This window comes from Crassostrea angulata, chromosome 6 (genome assembly GCF_025612915.1).
Source record: "Crassostrea angulata isolate pt1a10 chromosome 6, ASM2561291v2, whole genome shotgun sequence".
Classification (NCBI taxonomy): Eukaryota; Metazoa; Mollusca; class Bivalvia; order Ostreida; family Ostreidae; genus Magallana; species Magallana angulata.
Genome location: NC_069116.1, coordinates 34923947 through 34944859, shown reverse-complemented (window position 1 = coordinate 34944859; position 20913 = coordinate 34923947). Strand labels below are relative to the sequence as shown.

Sequence of the window (20913 nt, the reverse complement as noted above, 5' to 3'; positions counted from 1 at the left end):
GATATTCCTACAAATAAATAGTTTTTATTTACGGTGAACAAAAATAACACACACTTTTTTCAACTGCAAAACCTTTAGAAAAATATGAATGACAATTACGATATTTAATTATCCCCTCGCGCATGTGTGTGTTTGTATGTATGTGTGTGCCCTCCATTTCAATTTTCTAGTGAATTAATAAAAAATCTTCCAATAGAATAACCTCAACCTTTACATAAATATGCCTCATTGTAAAAGATTAAAACAAATGCAATGTCATATTAATTGGTCAAATTTTTATGCAAAAACTTAGATAAAATTACACCATGGTAAAGGGGGAGGGGGGGGGGCATACATTATGACAAAATTCGTTCAAAACTAAAAATATTTATCATAGATTGCACACTTCTGTAAAATAATTAACAAATAAAAAATGCATGTGCCTTTCCAAACCATTAATACTACTACAAATTATTATTTTATTAAATCAATGTTATAATCAATTTTGTATACGAGTTATCAATCGAAATTTCTGAGTAAGAGTTATCAATCTTCTGCTTCACTTCTTTGAAACCAAAGTGAAAGTAAGCAGTTCATATCAACAACTTGATATTTTTTGGATTTAGATCTAGTACAGGTAAAGAAAATGTAGTTTTTGCAGTAATGGAGGGTTAGAAGAATGTGGTCTTCTCATTAACATAACTATATATTGCTAAATAATGCATCCCTACACACAATAACTCATGTCGCGAGGGGATGCTCCGCTTAGCGGTGCCCTTGTTTGATATTTACCTCATTGTTGATAGAAAAAAGAACACAACACTCATTATTTTTTCAATGGATACGCCATTTTCACATTATTCAAACATGTCACTACCGTCGCGGATACATGACAGTGATGGTTCTATTTGGGTTTGTTATTTTTAGGTACAAGAAGCAGTAGCTAACTGCCTACCTCCCTTGGTGCCAGGAATTAAGCAGAATGCCCCTGAATTAGTCCAGAAGTTGCTGCACCTTCTGCTGGAGTCTGACAACTATGGAGAGAGAAGGGGGGCAGCCTATGGTCTGGCCGGCCTGGTCCGGGGGCTGGGAATCACTGCCCTCAAACAGCTGGAGATCATGTCCACCCTGGAGCAGGCTGTCAAAGACAAGAAGAACCCCCGCAGAAAGGAGGGTCTGTAGACTTTAAAAAATTGGTTGAAAGTTCAGATTAAAATTTTGATCTTAAATTATTTTTAAATGAGCATTAATTTCAAACAAAAAGTATGAAAGCTTTGCCTCCTGTTATTATGAATATTTACTAGTTTGTACTTTGTGAGTCCCTTATTACGTATTCTTTACATATGTGTGGGAACAGGTGCTTTGTTTGCCTATGAAATGCTTTGTACTATGCTGGGGAAGCTGTTTGAGCCATATGTGGTTCACATTCTACCACATCTGCTTCTTTGCTTTGGAGACAACAGTCCCTACGTCAGACAGGTGAGTCTATGTAAACTAGGGCTGCTGCCATACAAAATTTGAATCGGGGAAATTATTGTTATCTCTTTTAATTGATGTTTTAATATTTTTAGCTCACCTGAGCTGAAAGCTCAAGTGAGCTATTCTGATCACATTTTGTCCGTCGTCCGTCTGTCCGTCTGTCCGTCTGTCTGTCTGTCCGTCTGTAAACTTTTTACATTTTGAACTTCTTCTCTAAAACTGCTTATCCAATTTCAACCAAATTTGGCACAAAGCATCCTTATGGGAGGGCAAATATAAATTGCAAAAATAAAAGTCCGATCTGTATTCAAAGCGGAGAAAACCTTGAAACTGTAGAAAAAGGGGGGGTGCATTTTTAAAAATCTTCTTCTCAAGAACTACCGAGGCAAATTCAACGTAGTTTAGCATAAATTATCCTTATGGGAAGGAAAATATAAATTGCAAAAATTAAGGGGTAATTTTGTTTCAAATCTAAGTTATTACGAAAATAATAATAAAGGAAAGGCGTGTTTCAATCAGTTTAATAGCATCGGGCTCGGCATCCGATAAAATGGGTAGGCAAGACTTGGCCTGGGCAAAACAAAAGATTGGCAGTTATTAATCTGCCAATCTCATTAAAATTTCAGGATATTTGATAGACTAGTATATTTGTATTCGCTGTAGATATTGCTGCAAAATAATGCGTATTTGGAATTGACGATTGCCGATCTGCCCCAGCATTTATTTTGCCACGGCCCGGGTTTGCATACCCATTTTACCAAGACTCGTATTCCATACTTCTAAAACGAGGTTCTTTGTTTAAAGCAGCCATGACATTATACGAAAAAGGGTCGATCTGACTATGATGAATTTGCTTGTTGTGCAACAGTTCGCGTATGAAGGGAAATTTTGAAACATGAAAAATATATTGGTGCCGATTTTGTGAAGTAAATTGAGGCTAAATATTTCAATGCGTTGACAGTTTTCACACATGACGTTGGTGTTAGCTTGTTCTGATTTTCGTTTCGTTTTCATTATTTATGCTTTATAACCTGGAAACTATCGTCTGTATTTCGTGATTTTTACGTATCAAATCAAACAGAGACTTCGGTAAATCAAACAGTTACGTTAACTGTTTACCTGCGCAAATTAAGCAAAATCTGATGTAGGGGATGAAATACAATTCATTCTATCGGTAATTCGGCATTATCTTTTGCGTAATGGTAGATTAATGCAATAGGTTTTGTTGAGATGCTCGCCATTTTCTCTAGTTTATTCAGTTTAAATAGAGTTTGATATCGCTTACGGAAATATGTAGGTATATACATGTATATATATAATTCATTATACATGTAGTGCATGTTTCTTGTGTTTAATTGTTTACAATTTCTATTTACTAACCATATTTGAGTGTTAAGCTTCGAATTATAAGCAAGATACAGAGATTAGCTCACAATTCTATGTTTGTACACAGATCTTAAAAGCTAAAGATTAAAAAAGTAACAAAAAATTGTCAATATTTATTACGAAAATTTTCAAAATCTGTTTTTCCAGAAACCAACTTATTGAATTGTAAACTTAACCTTTTTAGCTCACCTGAGGATGGGGCCACAAGGGGGGGGGGGTCGAAGTTTAACAAGTGAATATATAGATTAAATCTTTAGAAATCTTCTTCTCAGAAACTAATCGGCCAGGAAAGCTGAAACTTGTGTGGAAGCATCCTCAGGTAGTGTAGATTCAAAGATGTGAAAAACATGACCCCTGGGGGTAGGGTGGGGCCACAATGGAGGGTCGAAGTTTAACATATGAATATAAAAAGTAAATCTTTAAAAATCTTCTTCTCAGAAACTAATCGGCCAGGAAAGCTGACACTTGTGTGGATGCATCCTTAGGTAGTGAAGATTCAAATTTGTGAAAATCATGACCCCCAGGGGTAGGGTGGGGCCACAATGGGGGATCGACGTTTTACATAGGAATCCACAGTAAATCTTTAAAAATCTTCTTCTCAGAAACTATTCAGCCAGGAAAGCTGACACTTGTGCGGATGCATCCTCAGGTAGTGTAAATTCAAAGTTGTGAAAATCATGACCCCCGGGGGTAGGGTGGGGCCACAATGGGGGATCGAAGTTTAACATATGATTATATACAGTAAATCTTTAAAAATCTTCTTTTCAGAAACTAATTAGCCAGGAAAGCTAAAACTTGTGTGGAAGCATCCTCAGGTAGTGTTGATTCAAATTTGTGAAAATCATGACCCCTGGGGGTAAGTTTGGGCCACAATGGGAGGTCGATGTTTTACATAGGAATCCACAGTAAATCTTTAAAAATCTTCTTCTCAGAAACTATTCAGCCAGGAAAGCTGACACTTGTGCGGATGCATCCTCAGGTAGTGTAAATTCAAAGTTGTGAAAATAATGATCCCCAGGGGTAGGGTGGGGCGTCAATGGGGGAGGGGGGGTGTCAAAGTTTAACAAAGGAATATATAGGGCAAATCTTTAAAAACTAATCAGCCAGATGATTCTTTATAATTGTTAAGACTTTGGCCCCAGGACAATTCTTTGGCCTCACGAGAAGGTTCAGAGTTTGATGTACGTTTATATCCCATATATAAACTATTGTTACGGATCTTTTTTAGAACTGCAATACTCAACATATGATATGGCTATAAAATCATCCTGTTAGAAAAGGGACTAATGATTATAAACATAAGAATATCCAGGGGAAAATGGATTTTATTTATACAGGATTTACATGAATTATTGTACATTGTCCAGATAGTTTGTATTATGACTCCATTGAGCTGATTTTATCATACCTATTGTTCCTCAGGTGAGCGATGTGGCCCATGGGCCTCTTGTTAATATAGTAAAGGTTACCATGAAATGATTTCATAAAAAAACTTGTCTAGTGCATGTCAAGTGCATATGTAATGTGATTTTGGATTTTGTTTTCAGGCAGCAGATGATACAGCCAAAGCTGTGATGAGCATGCTCACTGCTCATGGAGTGAAACTTGTTCTTCCTTCATTGTTGAGAGGTTTGGAAGAGGATTCATGGAGAACAAAGACAGGTTTGTAACATTCTCTAAAATCAGCGATTTGTTAGACCACATTTCATCGTTTGTTTACTACACAATGTACATTTTACTAAACAGGGGCTGTGGAGTTGTTAGGAGCCATGGCATTTTGTGCTCCTAAGCAGTTATCAGCATGTCTTCCCAGTATTGTACCAAAGATCTCAGAGGTTTTGACTGACTCTCACGCTAAAGTACAGAAAGCTGGGGGACAGGCCCTCAAGCAGATTGGAAAGGTCATCAGGAATCCAGAAATCCAAGGTCAGGAGATAAAACTGCGTAACTTGAAAATGTAGAGAAGTGAATTTACATTTACTGTAAATTCTTGTGTATTGCACGCTCCTTTGTATAATACCCCCCCCCCCCCCCCCAAGTTGGGTGTAAAATGCTAAAATAAAACGCTGTTCCTATGTATAAAACGCACCCCAAAAACTAAGAAATTTTTGAACTAGGTTTTTTAAAAAAAACATTGATGTGCATGCGTTATTAATGTATTAAAAGTGCTTATAAAAGTAATAACGTTTGCAGATCTAAACCATGACAACAACCATACCTGTTAACCTTTCAAAGCTGCTATGTGGGAGAATCTCCCCCTTACCAACTTGGCTAAGGGGGAGATTTTGCGTAAACGACTTTTTTTCACGTGAAATGCAAATATAAATTAAAAATACTGTTAGATACCTTATTTTACCATTGTAATTAATGCATTTGCAATCATTTTAAATTTTATTATTTCTATGACTACCAGTGTGCAATTACAACTTGTGTTGCTGTACATGTTCAGAAAACTATTATTTTGTTTGCATGGTACTATACAAGAAGTCAAATAGTGCCACTTTTTATATTAAGTCTTCTTATTGTTCAGTATTGAACCATCACTGCATGCTAACATCTAGGGTAAACACAGAAAATTTATTTTGCTTATTTTGAATTTGCAGTGAAACCCAGTTAAGAAAATACCAGTAAATAATATTCATTAAAATTATTTTTTGCCTTATATATAGGATAGATTTTTAATTCACAAAACAACATGTATTTCTCCAGTATCATTTAAAAATGATCTCTGTTGTAATATCTATAGAATCCCTGTAATTCATAGTACCGGTACTATAAACTTTAAAAACTCTTGTGAAATGCTTTTTTATCGGTAGCTTGTATAAACACTCAGTGTTCCTAACTCACTTTGATATTTACCGAGGTGCTGGCCAGACAGAATTAGTCACGACTCACTGCACGTGGCTTGGGTGCTTTACCTGTGCACCTGTTAAGTGACACCACTGGCTGTGTATTGTTTTCTTTGGTGTTACAGAGTAAAATCAAGATGTTTAAAGCTTTCACTTATTTTTTTTTTATAGGGCCTATGCATAACTAAATACGTAACTGATTTAAGTCAAAACCGGAAGTAATCATAAAAAGTAAATTGGACTATAACATGTCATACTATGATCACGGTAGACAGTACTTGGATGGATTTTGATATATTCAAACTACACAGCAGCTTTTTGAGCTTAAAATCAGAGAAAAACCCGCAGTGGTTGTTGAAATTTGCATGTAAAGATTCAGAAGTTGGGGGGGGGGGGGGGGGTATGGGGAAGACAAATACGATTGATGGACAAATTTGTCTCCCGCACGGGAGATAGGTTGGATCAGGGAGATCTTAGATTTTTAGGCCGTTTTGCGGGAGTCTCCCGCGCAATACGGGAGGGTTAAAATCAAATACAGTTAATGTATTCCTTTATTTCTAAGAATTATTTAGATCTAATCCTGCAGAAATGAGGTCATGGCGCACTGTCATAATTTGTGTTATATGTCAACAATAAACCATATTATGTTGAAAGTAATATCTCTATAAATTGGGCTTAAAACCAAATAATATTGGTTTACCTTTAATTATGAATTGGCATGATATTCTATGTACCAAATAATGACAGGATATACAGTTTTCATGGCTCAAAGTAGACTTTTGGACAAAGTCGCCAAATGGCAACTTACTTTGAATTTAACTTGCCATTTTCAAATTCAGGTCACTAGAAGTAAAACTTTATGTAGCATTAAGATATCTGCATATTTTCTCTCTGATATTAAATATACTGTAGAAAATAATAAAAGAAGTGTATTGTTGAAAAGGTTTTTATCTATTGCACGTTTCACGCCTGGCAAACAAAAATTTCTAAAGAATAAAACAGTTACTATATAACTGTATGCGATAAAAAAGTCCAGCATTTTGAATGTTGGATTTGAACTGTTAAAATCAGCTGTTAAAAATGACTGTTGATCGGTTACGTCACATTCCGCGAAAACATGGTATTAATTATAAGGGGTATAACAAAACAATTGTTGACTGTGTCTTGGCAACAGTTGGTCTTTCGGACCGGCTTGCAAACTGTTGCCCGCAGCCTTCAGCCTTGGGCAACAGTTTACGAGCCGGTCCGACAGATCAACTGTTGCCCTCGACCCCAGTCAACAACTGTATGCTGTTACAGTCACACATATTTTAAGAGGCCACTTGTGGGACAATGACAAACTGGCCGCTTAAGACAGGTGGCCTCTTATTCCAGGTTTCAAATTAATGAAGAAAAAAAAACCCACCGAGTTTATTCATTTTGGCTCTATTGCACAGATTTATTAATAGCATCATTCTGTAATGGCGACGGAGATGGTGAATGCACAGCTCGGATTGCTGAACAAACAGTTTATATTAATTCCAAATGGCCGTTTTAATATAATTTATCTATCAAGGGATTAAGAGTAAAATATTTTTTTGCTAAATTCGCCCAAACAATAATTGTAAATTAATTAAATGCGGTAAACAATCAGAAGTAGCGTTTCCGTACAAAGGCTATGTACTGAACTACGATAGCCAATGTTTAACCTCTAAGAAAGTGTCAAAATTCTATTGGAGTGTGTAATAATTAAGCACCCCTTTAATTCTCTGAAAGGAATTTTCCAGAAAAAATGTGCATATTATCGGCAAATTGCTGTACATGTTAAGCTCAAGACTGGCCATTTAATAACTTTGTAATGAAGTATGTAAGTACAGTATGATGCAATAAGTATTCGTAGAAAATGGCGGCGTGTTTATATCACGCTTCGCATCGTTACATTGCAAGGGGGATAAAATGGGTTATAATTAGAATTGGGATTTCGGTTGTTATTTATGGTATTCTGTCATCGATGACGTTTTATACGTCACTTGATTTTTTTTTTCGTCTGCATTTGTAAACAAATCTCAGACATAGAAAGTAAAATGGGTCGCAGAGGAAAAGAACTAAGCAATGATGTAAAAGAAATCGCTCAGAAATTATTTGAAGCAGGTAAAACCATCAATTATGTGTCAAATACGTTGCATATACCAAGATCTACTGTTGGGAGCTTAAAAAAGGGTATTGAACATTGGGGCTCGATAGAAATCACCCCTGAAGAGAAAGGACCCCCTCCGTGACAGCAAGGGACTATAGAAAGTTAGAGCGGTTAGTAAAAGTTAACAGAAGAGACAATTTACAAGACATTACATCAAAATTCAATGAGAAAAGGGAAATACCAATATCAAAACGTACTTAATTTGCAGTTTCATTTAATTACATAAAAATGGGTAGGCCTACAGAAGATCAGTTTCAAAGAAGAAAGTAGTTGTTAAAGATGTGAATCGTCAGAAACGTTTGTCTTGGTGCCGTGAAAAGTGACAACTGACTGTACTACAGTAGAGAATTACTGGGAGAAAGTGATCTTCTCAGACGAATCTAAGATAGGGGTGGGGCAAGATTCTCGTGTATATGTGTGGAGAAAGAGAGGCGAGGGCTGGAGACCCGATTTGGCGAGGGCATGGAAAACCAAGCCATGTTACGAAGTGATGGTCTGGGGATGTCTCACATGCATCGAGTCGGCACTATTTCTGCAGTAGACGGTAACATTAATGCATATAAATATCAGCAGATACTAGACGACAATTTGTGGTCCGTTTTAGCCCATCATTTTCCGACTGGAAACTACTTTTTCCAAGACAACAATGCCCCGGTGCAAAGTGCGCATTTTACCCAAGATTATTTACACAAAAATGGCATAAGAATAATGAGCTGGTCGGCACATAGCCCTGACATCATCATCATTGAAAATGTTTGACTTTTGATTAAAAGAAAACTTCAGGGAAGATTTCGGAGAATAGAAAACAAAGAAGACGTGTTGCATGAAATCCAGCGCATCTGGACTCAGATCACGTCTGAATATATAAAAAGCCTATATCAGACAACTCCTCTGCTATTACAAAGTGTTATTCGACTGAAAGGTCATCTTACAAAGTATATAGTAAGTTTTAGCTATTGAAATGAGTGGAGCCTCACTTATCCGGACACTTTTGTCCCCAGGCCAAATCGTCCGGATAGGTGAAGCATCCGGATATCTGAATTGTGATATTTACCTTTAATATTTATGGAAACATAACTCATAAATTAATTATACAATTAAATATTTTATTTTGATAGCCATAAGCACTACAAAAAAGTTTTTTTTAAATTAACAAAACAAAATATTGTTAAAAACATTATTTAAGGTATGTTTTTTCCACAGGACACCAAGCACTACATTCTTCAAGGCAACACATGTACATGTACATGTACATAACAATCACTGTATTAAACCGATAATTTAATTACATTCGCATAACAAAGCGAAGAGAAGAAAGTCGGTGTTCCACTTTACGCTGACAAATCTTTTTCTTCAAGCTAGCGGTGATCGCAACTCTCACTCTCTTGGCCAGTGGTGTTGACATGTTTGAAGCTGGTCAACATTTGATGATTGAAAATGGGTGAAAGTCTGTATATATTCCCATATTGATAATTGTCCAAGCTATTTTTTCATTGACAGAACTTATCCAAGCTAATTTTACGTATCCATCTTTCTATAAAGTTAATTGCACCCAAGCGATATTTACAAGTAGCGTGAACACTCATCCACGCCATGTTTGGCATAAATTATTATTACACTGTTAATTGAACACACGCTATAAAATTAATGTCGATATCCTGAACATCCCAAGCGGTCTTAATAACTATCGTAAACAGAACTCAAATTATCAAATATTTCATTTCAATTACGTTTTAAAATGAATAGGCGTACGAACGATCTAATCACACTACGATTAATATAATTTTAATTCAATCAATAGATGACTTTTTTAAAAAACAAATTAAACAATGTTCATGACATTTTAATCAAACAGTAACAGTTCATAAGTTAAATGGCGACAATTAAACATGTCGCATCCATGGTTATCGTAATATCCTCGGGCGAGCACATAGCGTGACACCGGTGACCCTGATTACCGGACGAAGGCATTGTTTAAAACCAACAACCAGTGTCAGATGTTTTTACACCAATTTGCACTTGCGCATAAAAAACTTTTGTGCCCCCGAACACTTAAATGTGACCGTCCGGTTAAATGAGGTAAAATTTAAAGGAAAACTGTATTATGTGGTAAAATTTGACCGTCCGGATCCGGAACGCGGAATTCCGGATAAACGAGACAAATTATTGTGTAAAAATTCCGTTCCCAATAAAAATCGACCGGTAAGTGAAGCGTCCGGATATCTGGCGTCCGGATATCTGAGGTTCCACTGTATTTTTAAACATGAAAACTGAAGTTTGAAGAGTGACCTAATTCCGTCGCGAATGTAAACGCGCCACCATTTTGTATGAATACTTATTGCATCATACTGTACATGTAGATATATAAACAACACAAAACAGGTGTTATGATCAATTATCTCATTAAATCTCAGTAGACTTCAAATTACACACTCATTTATTTGTCATTAACTCATTATCAGCTGTCAAGTTTTGCTTCTTTTGATACGGGGTCACATGTCAGAGTCAGAAGTCATGTGACAAAATGGCCGTTGAAAACAGGTATGTTGAAACCACGGGACCTAAAAACGCTGGCCGCGTTAGACAGGTGGCCGCTTAAAGCAGTTAAAATATAGTGAAAAACTAAACGGGCGGGATTGAAACTGGCCGCTCATGGGGAGTGGCCGCTGATTAAAGGTGGCCGTAACAGCAGGTGCGACTGTATTTGATATTACTATTATGAAAAATATATGATAGACAGCCATATTGTATTCATATTTGTAGTTTTAGTGAGTTACACATATGATGGTTGTTAGAAAAGTTTGGGGACAATAGTGATTGTGAGCAGACTATTCGCATGATACCAGCAAAACTTTTCAGATTTAAACTTGATGTGTTTTCTAGGAAATATGTAAAGATCTAGTTTGTTAAATGCACCATAAAAAATATACATCATTCTTAATTTTTATGATAAGATATGCTTCATGGAGCATGTAAGCTTTTTATTTTTTATATTTTGTACATATTTTTCCTTATTGAAGAAAATGTACCGTTTAAAAATTCACGATATTTCATAACACGTCACTGTAATTTATAAAGGTCAGTTTGTAAAAGTTTCAATTAAATTGAAGAATGTTTTGCTGTTTTATCGCCGAATATGGATGACCAACACTTGAAAATTGAGTATAAAACATTAAGGTGATTGACATCTTGGAGCACCGGGCCGTCATTATATTCTGTATGCAAGCAGGAACATCTCCGATGGAGACCAAAATGTTCTTGGATGCTACCAAAGATGGGCCACATATGTCCATATTTATAAACAAGCTTACCTTTCGAATAATAGGTATAAAGATGGATGAACTGAACAGATATATATTGAGCACCCTACCCCCATACAACACGGATCAATGCACTTATTGATTTTGCTTTATTTTCTTATCTAAAGTCAAAACAGAGATTTTTGAACCTGAATTGATCCACAAAATGTCACAAAAGACATTATTATATATGAAAACTTGACAAATAATGGTATATAGGAGCATTTTATAAATGGATTAAATGACATGAAAATTGTGTGGAACTGAAAGGTGTTTACTTTGAAAAAGAGTGACAGGTTTGCTTTTAGCTCACCTGAGCTGAAAGCTCAAGTGAGCTTTTCTGATCACAGTTTGTCCGTCCGTCTGTTCATCTGTCTATAAATTTTCACTTTTTATACTTCTTCTCTTAAACCACTTGGCCAATTTCAACCAAATTTGGCACAAAGCATCCATATGGAAAGGTGATTATAAATTGCAGAAATGAAAGGCCAATCTTTATTTAAAACGGAGAAAACATCAAAACTGTAGAAAAAGGGGGTGCATTTTTAAAAAAACTTCTTCTCGAGAACTACTGAGTCAAATTCAATGTGATTTAGCATAAATAATCCTTATGGAAAGGAATATATAAATCACAAAAAATGATGGGCTAATTCTGTTTCAAATTTAGGTAAATTACGAAAATAAAAATAAAGAGATAATAACGGTCAATCAGTTTATAACTTCATGTTTGGTATTTCATATCGAAAACGAAAGTTCTATGTTTGAAGCAGCCATGTTTGACCCATGACAAACGGGTCAAACTGACAAAGATGAATTTGCTTGTTGTGCAACAGTTTACATGCAAAGGGATACTTGAAACATGCAAAATATATTTGTGCCGATCTCGTGAAGTAAACTGAGGTTAAATATTCCAATGCGTTGACATTTTAACTTGTGACGGTGGTTTTATAGCTTGTTTTGATTTTTGTTTAATTTTCATTAATTGAGCTTTTTAACTTGAGGGGAACTATCGCCTTAGGTTTCGAATCCAATATAGACTTCGGTAAATCATAAAGCTGATTGTTTACCAGTGCAAATTGAGTAAAAACTGATGCACTAACAATATACTGTGGAATCATTTGATTTCGTGGTGGCTTAATTTTCGTGGAATTCGTCGGTACCTCTCATCCACAAATTAACATCCTCCACCAACTGATAAATTAGGGTAACAGAATCATATTTCCTTTTGAAGGTATAAGAAAATACACGAAATTACTCTCCCCACGAACCTGTAAAATTTAAGCAATCTACGAAAATTGGCTCCCACGAATTTTAATGATTCCACAGTATTATATTATAAATACTCTACAGCCTATTGGTAATTCGGTACGATCTCTATGTAATGGTTGATTAATGCAACGTGTTTTGTTAAGATGCTCAGCATTTTCAGTCGAAATGGAGATTGTTTTCACTGCTAGAAATATATAGGTATATATATATTATTTATGAAAAATAAATTGTGCTCTTTCTTTGTTTTAATGCATTTGTTTTCTGTTTTAATTGTTTACCATTTTCTTTTTACTTACCATATTTGAGTGTCAAGTTTCAAATTATAAGCAAGATACAGAGCTTTGCTCACAGAGCTGAGGCCATGCTTTTGTTCATTTACATTTTAAATGCTGAATAGGAAATACCAAGTTTAAAAATCTTAAGTTGAATGTAATAAACCTAGCAGAATTGTGAGCTCTGTATCTTGCTTATAATTCTATGATTGATGCTGAAATTTTGATTGATCACTAGAAATGTCTCCCTAAACGTTAAATACTTGTACAGAAAAGTTAAGAGGATGATATGCTGTAACTACTTTCTGGGGCCCCCTCCTTACAATGAATTATATGAAATCTACACCAACTTTGATGGTTTTTTAGACACAATTAAATAAAAACGACCTCTTTCAAACAGTTTAAAACATTACTATTACGGGATAAATGTATTATCGCTATTCTTAAGAAAATATTACAGCAGGAAAACATCTTGATTTGTAGCCATTTGTTCAGCTGTTTTTTTAGTTAAGATGAAAATAAAGGATGGGCCTTAGTAAAATAGAGTGATATGCCTGTCAATACATTGCAGTCGGAAGCTAATTGGTGGGGGGGGGGGGGGGAGGGGGGCTAGACCTTATCAGAAATCTTGACAAGCAAAAAAAATAAAAGGATTTTGAGTATGACTATGTCTAACTCTGCAAAAAAAAGGGGGTACATCCCCGGTTCCGACATTAATTATTGCATTAATAACTGTATTTTCCCGACTAATCGTCGAATTGCTCATTTTTAGCAAAAAATTTAACAAAATCCTACAATACTTCGATTCAGACCATACGTTGATCTATCACTTCAAAATGGCGTATAAAACTGCAGTAACATTATCAGTGTATGATGCCACGATGTCCCCGATTTTGCTACCAATTATTATTAATGATTAACATTTAAACAATTACACTTTAAACATATGCATCATATTTTCAAATACCGGAAATATCTACAAAGTCGCTTGCATTTTAAACAATTCCCGATATCGTGTGTTAAGCAAAACTAAACTTACTTTGTCAGAAATATTTTGTACCCATGCATTAAAATAATTATCCACTATGACCATCGCCAGTGTATTTGCCATTACGTAACCAGCCACCTGTTGACTCGCCGCGTGGTCAATGTTTGTTTAACAATTTCCGGTGTCAGAGGCATGAACCTGTCTCGTGTCGGACTTTAAAGGGGGATCTCAAGTGCAGAAAGCTTAGCAATTACTATGATTTGATGAAACTTGTTTACTTTGTATCCAGTAATGCAGTTACACGCTATTGTTTTACATAGACACTGTTAGAAATAGATCGATCATTTGTACGACTTGAAAATGACGATATATACGACATACAGACGTTTCCTAAAAATTTTATTTAACAATAATCAGAGATTTGGACAGTAATTAATCAATGAACTATAATCACTCTTATAACGGTACTCTTTATAAACACAGGGAGTGGAATTGCCGTAAAGATCTCAGCCTTAGGGCAAGATTATTAACACAACCGGTGTCAGCCTATTGTATAAACAGTAGTATTGATAATTGCCGATTACGTATTTTAAGATTGAATTTGACCATAAAATATATTTTATTTATACTTTCCACTAACAACTCTTTACTAATAAAATAATGAAACTTAAAAAACATTCCCCGGACCTACTGCAATATTTTTTTCCATTCAAATTTGGTTTCAATTTTTCTGCGCAATGTTATCTTCCCACTAGTGATATATGGAACCATGTGACGATGTGTTTATAAAAACGGAACGGTAAAACTTTTAATTGATTAAATACAATGTACCATATTTTTATAACTGTTATTATTATGTATTTAGTGTTAACAGATGAGTGAAAATGATAATTATTAAAGATGAACAGTGAATTCAACAATGAAATTTTTAATCACACAGCCAACTCAAGATTATTAAAACCAAGATTTTTAATGCTATTTTTAACAATTTTCTGACAAGTTGAACAAGGCGATAAGTCTGGTGCTCTGCTTCAGAGAACAAAATACCGACTAATCGTCAAAAAAAATATGGTATAACATATCACATGACAACATTTTTCATTTGAGTATATTCATCAATCAAGTGAGTAAGGTTATAAAACATCACTCCAGTTCATGCCTGGTAAACAACAATTGTTTGTAATGCGGAAAACCAATTAAATTTTTGAAATTTTTTAATTTGAGCGCATTGAGGTACAATTTTTTTCTTTCACGTATAGTAATTTTTTTTATTAAATACAATATCTAGCTAGTAGTTGAAGACAAGAATATACCTATGTGCATGCTCTCATATATTTTGATTGCTTTATAAAGTGAGGGGGCAGAACTAAAATAAAAGGAGTTGGAAGTTAACAGTGTACCCCTACCAAAAGTTTAGTTTTATATCTTTGGATATAATTGGAAGTTAACAGTTATATCTTGCATAGGATTTTCTTATTTTCGGTAAAAATGGTATTTCATAAAAGTGCTATGTCAAAGATTAAGTGTATGAAAATAAATGTAAAATTTGGATACGTTCTTTTTTTGTTTTTCTACTATGGGGCCATATGGTACAATGTCCTATGAACGCCCATATAAAACCATTGTTGCTCAGGTAAGCGTTGTGGCCCCATGGGCCTCTTGTCAGTTGTTTGACATCACTTGACGTTGTAGAAACATGAAACTGTGAATCTATTTCATGCAAAGTAAAAATTGATGTATATTTAGAAAAAATTATTAAAATCATGTTATTTTTTGCATACTTATTTTCAATTGATACCCATTTAATAAATCATACGTTATCCTACAAAGTACACATTAATTTTTCCATGAATTACTGTGTCTGCGAACTTTTCTAACAACCCTCGATTATGTATGCTGAATTATTTCAAAAGGTGTCATAATTCTCCTACATCCTTACAGCCATTGTGCCAGTGTTGCTGGACGCCTTGCAGGAACCTGGTAAGAAAACACTGCTCTGTCTACAGTGTCTCCTAGAGACCAAGTTTGTGCACTTCATTGATGCTCCATCTCTGGCTCTGATCATGCCAGTCGTGGAGAGAGCTTTCTTGGATAGGAATACAGAGACCAGAAAAATGGCAGCTCAGATTATTGGAAATATGTATTCCCTGACAGACCAAAAGGTGATATCACAGTTATGGACCTATTGCCTTCATGTATTTATAAGATTATAGATATGTCCTTTTATTAAAAATTTAAATAATTCTGCCAATTTACAAAAAAATCTATTCATTACATAATCAAATGCATGTATATACACTCAAGTGTACTATGAATTAATTGTTATGGAGTGTATATTTCTTATGAAAATGGTATTTAACAATGCTTTTCTAATTTATTTGTAGGATCTAGATCCTTATATAGAAAAGGTCATTCCTGGTCTGAAACAGTCATTACTTGATCCAGTTCCGGAGGTCAGAACTGTGTCATCTCGGGCCCTTGGTGCTATGGTAAAGGGTATGGGTGGGGCCAAATTTGATGAACTGCTCAACTGGCTGATGGAGACCCTGAAGTGTGAACAGAGTTCTGTGGACCGGTCAGGAGCCGCTCAGGGTACACCTTTCATCATAATTCAATCACGTTATCATGTTATATCAGTATTTTTATGGATTTTTTTTTTTTCATAAACAAATTTTGATAAATAATTAAAATTGCTCTGAATTTTGTACTAAATAAATGCACTTTAAACGTATAACTTCTTTTCAACAACTTTCAATTGGCAGAAAACTGGTGATAAATTAAGTATATGTACATCGCTAATTGCTATTCATATATGTATCAGAATAGGCACATTCAGAAAGATGCTAATTCAAATTCACACTAATCTCTTGAAAAATCATTTTCCCCTGAAATATTGCACACACTTAATTGATATAATACATGTACAGTAATCAAGGAAAGTAAAATTTCTCTATCTGAAATTGAATGTACATGTAGGTACAAGAGACAATAAATATTTGATGGGGATCCATGGTGGTCATTTACTGATTATTTTGTAGGTCTGAGCGAGGTTATTGGTGGGCTGGGTGTACAGGAGTTGCATCGTCTGATGCCAGGGATTATCCAGACAGCTGAGAGGAACGATATTCCATCCCACGTCAGAGACGGCTACATCATGCTCTACATCTATCTACCTGTCGTTTTTGAAAAGGATTTCTTGCAGTATATTGGACCAATTATTCCATCAATTCTGAAGGTAGAAAAATAATATTTGCATTATGTAATAACAATTGAATATTGACGTAGTTCTTATTGATGAAAAAGAAATGCATTTGTAGGTGTACAGATTGCAAACGCATTGCTGACTGAAGATTTGCAAAGCATGGGGTTTTTTTCAGGCATTGGCTGATGAGTCAGAGTATGTGAGAGACACGGCTCTGAGAGCTGGACAGAGGATGATCAATCTGTACGCCGACACGGCCATTGAACTCCTGCTGCCCGAGTTAGAGAGGGGATTGTTTGATGATAACTGGAGGATCAGGTACAGCTCTGTACAACTGCTGGGAGACCTCCTGTACAAAATCTCAGGTCAGTCAAATAAAATCTCTGGAAAGTCGTTATTTGTGAATTTTTCTGGTAGATTTGAAATGATAATCACAGTATTACCTGTATTTGGGTTATTTTTGTTAGTAAAAAAATTCTGTAAAGAACAAGTGCACTTAAGCTATAGAGAATGGGCCCTTTTTCAGTGCCGTTTTTATGTAGAAAACACAACAAATTGCTTTTTTTTCGTAATAGTTAAGCACTCATGGATACTTCTGATTTATATGCACGCTTAAATTTACCAAAATTAGAATACAATTTAAAAAAGTGAGGATTTTTAAATGCCTATAAATAATCTAAATCTGGAAAAATCGAACTGAACCTACTTGAATTGTGTCTATTTAAATCAGAGGGAGGAGACATTTAAATCAACATTGCTCTGTTGGTGGATCAATTGGCGCGTTTGCTGAATTATACTTTATGCATTATTTTACGTCTGAAACAAAATTCGAATGAAGCTTTGAAGTTGCATATTACCATTATAAGTGACAAACAAACATTCCTGACCATACAAAGATGGCGATCTAAAACGTGTTAATGTTTTACAGTGAGCACATTTAACACACGTTTACCTGGATAGAAACCACGTGATTGTTTGAAATAATTTATTCCATGCGTGAGTTCAAACATGGGTCACGCAGGTAATAGCTTTCGCTTGCTATAGGAAAAACCTTCAAATTTTCATACGTTTTTCATATTTTAGGTACCAGCCTAACCGAGTACAAACTTCTTACTTTCACAGGCGTTTACTAAATGTATAATGCGTATTTTGTCTTTTCCACAAGTTTGTACTCGGTTAGGCTGACAGTAAACAAAGGCTTTAAAATGAATGCCTGTCCTCGATTTACCAAACAAAATCACGAATGTCTGCTGACCCCTACTATGTTTTAAAGCTTCGTGATTTTTATAAACAATAATTTCAGCGCTAAAACTTGTGAATTCTTATGGAATAGATATCAATAGATAATATATATGTTATGGGAAAAAATATGCTTGATTTGGTTCTTCATTTTTTCACTTTTCACCGGGGCCCATAAGTGCATTGTCCTTTGTCCTGAATTCTATTTATAAAAGGGATGTTATTATACCCTTGCTCTGAAGGAGAGGGGAGTATACTGTTTTACTCTTGTGTTTCTGTTTGTATGTCTGTCCATAACAAATATTTCTCAGTAACTATTATGGTGGGATATTATTCTCATATAAACTTTACATGCAAGAAGACTCAAAGTATGTTATTTTGTCAGTATGGACATGTTTATTGAGAATATTTCATTTTATTTTTTTTATGTAAAAATAGTAATACACATGTAATGAATGAACATGCATTAAATATCATGGACATTTTTTTTTCTATAGTAATGCTGCATTGTCTTTATCATATTAATCAGTCCTTTCGTTTCAGTTTTTGTTCAAAAATACTATCTGATCTGATGATAACTGGCTTCAAAGTTTGTTAACAATGCCTGTCGAAAATATCCTATTTATAGATGGCATTGATGTATCTAGTATTGATAAATATTTTCATGCTAGACCAGCGATATTTGGAAACAGTACTTAATTTTTAGAGGATCAACGTTTTGCATTTCTTTTTATTTAAATATTTCGACACTTCACTTTCCAATTCTTAATTCAGCTTGTCTTGAAACGCTGTCAGAAAGTCCAACGATTGTTTAGCTTTATATTTTGTTTAGGGTGCAGGGGGGTTGTTCTTTGCTGATGGTCTTGAGGCTCGCGTTTAATCAATTGTAAATCATCCAGCAGACACGGGAATGTAATTTTAAAACTGTCAGTAAATCAAATGCTCCTTTCACACGTAGTTGTATTGTGTGGTCTATACAATGTGAAGACTTGTAAGATTTTCAGATTTCGAGAATGAAAGATCTGCATTTACCATGTACAAGAGCAACGACTTTCCCATCAAAACGGCAACAGAAAGAATATATTTATTACCAAATAGCGATTTCATAATCATTCACGCATGATTAAAAAAACAATGGACAGTAAGGACAATTTTGAGGTGTTTAAACAGTAATTAGGACCTTTAACTCCGGTACACATCCCTTTAATTAAGCTAGAAGGAAACCAGTTACACCCAAATTAAAGCTGTAAGTTCAAGTTCATTTATTTCACTCATAACATATAATGTTACATGAGGTGCAGAAGAATTATATACAAAAGTATAAGAAAAGCAGGATTTACAAAAAGAAACAGAATAAAGTAAACAATGAATTTGTTATAGTTGTTACGTAGGATGACCGACCAAATCAAATATTTAAGCGATGTTTGAATATGTTCATCTAAGATTTTTATAGTTCTGGGTGTTGAATTTTGATAAAATTGTGTCCGATTTTTTTAAACCGATTTCAAAATTTGTAACCGGTAGCATTGTTTTGACCGATTAATCGGTTAACTGGTTAGCAATTGCCATCCCTAATATTTTTGTACCAATCAGACATCAACTTCCTGTTAAATGATGACTTCATTTACTTTTATCCCAAATTTTTTAACAAAATCTTGTCACAGATTTCTCAGCTACTATTAATCGCAGCAGCTCAAAATTTTAACACACTCTTTGTTAAACACACTCTTTGTTTAAGGCATGCCAGATGATGGGATTCATTTTGAAATTTGTACCAATCAGACATCAACTTCCTGTTAAATGATGACTTTGTTTACTTTTATCCCAAATTTTTTTTAAAACAAAATCTTGTCACAGATTTCACAGCTACTATTAATTGCAGCTGCTTGAAATTTTATTACACTCTTGCAGTATAGTGGAATTCGTTTTTGACCAATCAGACATCAACTTTCTGTTAGATGACTTATTGCTTATTATGTATATTCACATCAGATTGAGGGTATCACTTGTGAGATTGGCTCACAGATATCTTGTTTATGTATACATCTTGTATTTCACAAAAAATTATACTTACCTTGAAGGGAGGGCATATTGCTTTGCTGCTGTCTGTCGGTCGGTCGGTCCACCAACAGTTTCCATTCATTTTCTTCGCAAAGGATGTACATATTGAAATGAAATTTAATATACAGGTTTATCATAATAATATCTAGGTCTAGTATAAATTTGGGTGCGATCGAGCAATTTTTGACAGAGTTGTGCCCCTTGGACGTTCCAATTCCAATTATTTGCAGTTTCCATTTATTTTCTTCGCAGAGGATGCACATATTGAAATGATATTTGGTATGCAGGTTTATCATAATAATATCTAGGTCAAGTTTGATTTTGGGTGCAATCGAGCATTTTTCGATGAAGCCATGCCCTTTGGACTTAGAAAAATTTCAATTATTTGTAGTTTCCATTCATTTTCTTCGCAGAGGATGCACATATTAAAATGAAATTTGGTATACAGGTTTATCATATAATATCTAGGTCAGATTCGATTTTTGCTACGATCGAGCAATTTTCGACAGAGTTATGCCCCTTGGATGTAGAAAAATTCCAATTATTTGCAGTTTCCGTTCATTTTCTTCGCATATGATGCACATAATGTAAGGAAATTTGGTATACAGGTTAAGCATAATAATATCTAGGTCAAGTTAAATTTTTGGTATGTTCAAGCATTTTTTGACGGAGTTATGTGCCTTGGACTTACAAAATTTCAATTCCGTTCATTTT

General features: G+C 34.8%; 1 protein-coding gene across 1 annotated transcript in view; it reads left to right on the top strand.

Moving 5' to 3' along the window:
• The window catches only part of LOC128188604 (eIF-2-alpha kinase activator GCN1-like), a 143046-nt gene that overhangs the window by 100153 nt on the left and 21980 nt on the right, over positions 1 to 20913 (top strand). Inside the window, exons 30-37 of the mRNA XM_052859768.1 lie at positions 907 to 1153; positions 1337 to 1458; positions 4392 to 4506; positions 4591 to 4770; positions 15639 to 15859; positions 16082 to 16289; positions 16736 to 16932; positions 17075 to 17264. Of these exons, the coding sequence (XP_052715728.1) occupies positions 907 to 1153; positions 1337 to 1458; positions 4392 to 4506; positions 4591 to 4770; positions 15639 to 15859; positions 16082 to 16289; positions 16736 to 16932; positions 17075 to 17264 (1480 nt within the window). The remainder of the gene's footprint in view (positions 1 to 906; positions 1154 to 1336; positions 1459 to 4391; positions 4507 to 4590; positions 4771 to 15638; positions 15860 to 16081; positions 16290 to 16735; positions 16933 to 17074; positions 17265 to 20913) is intronic.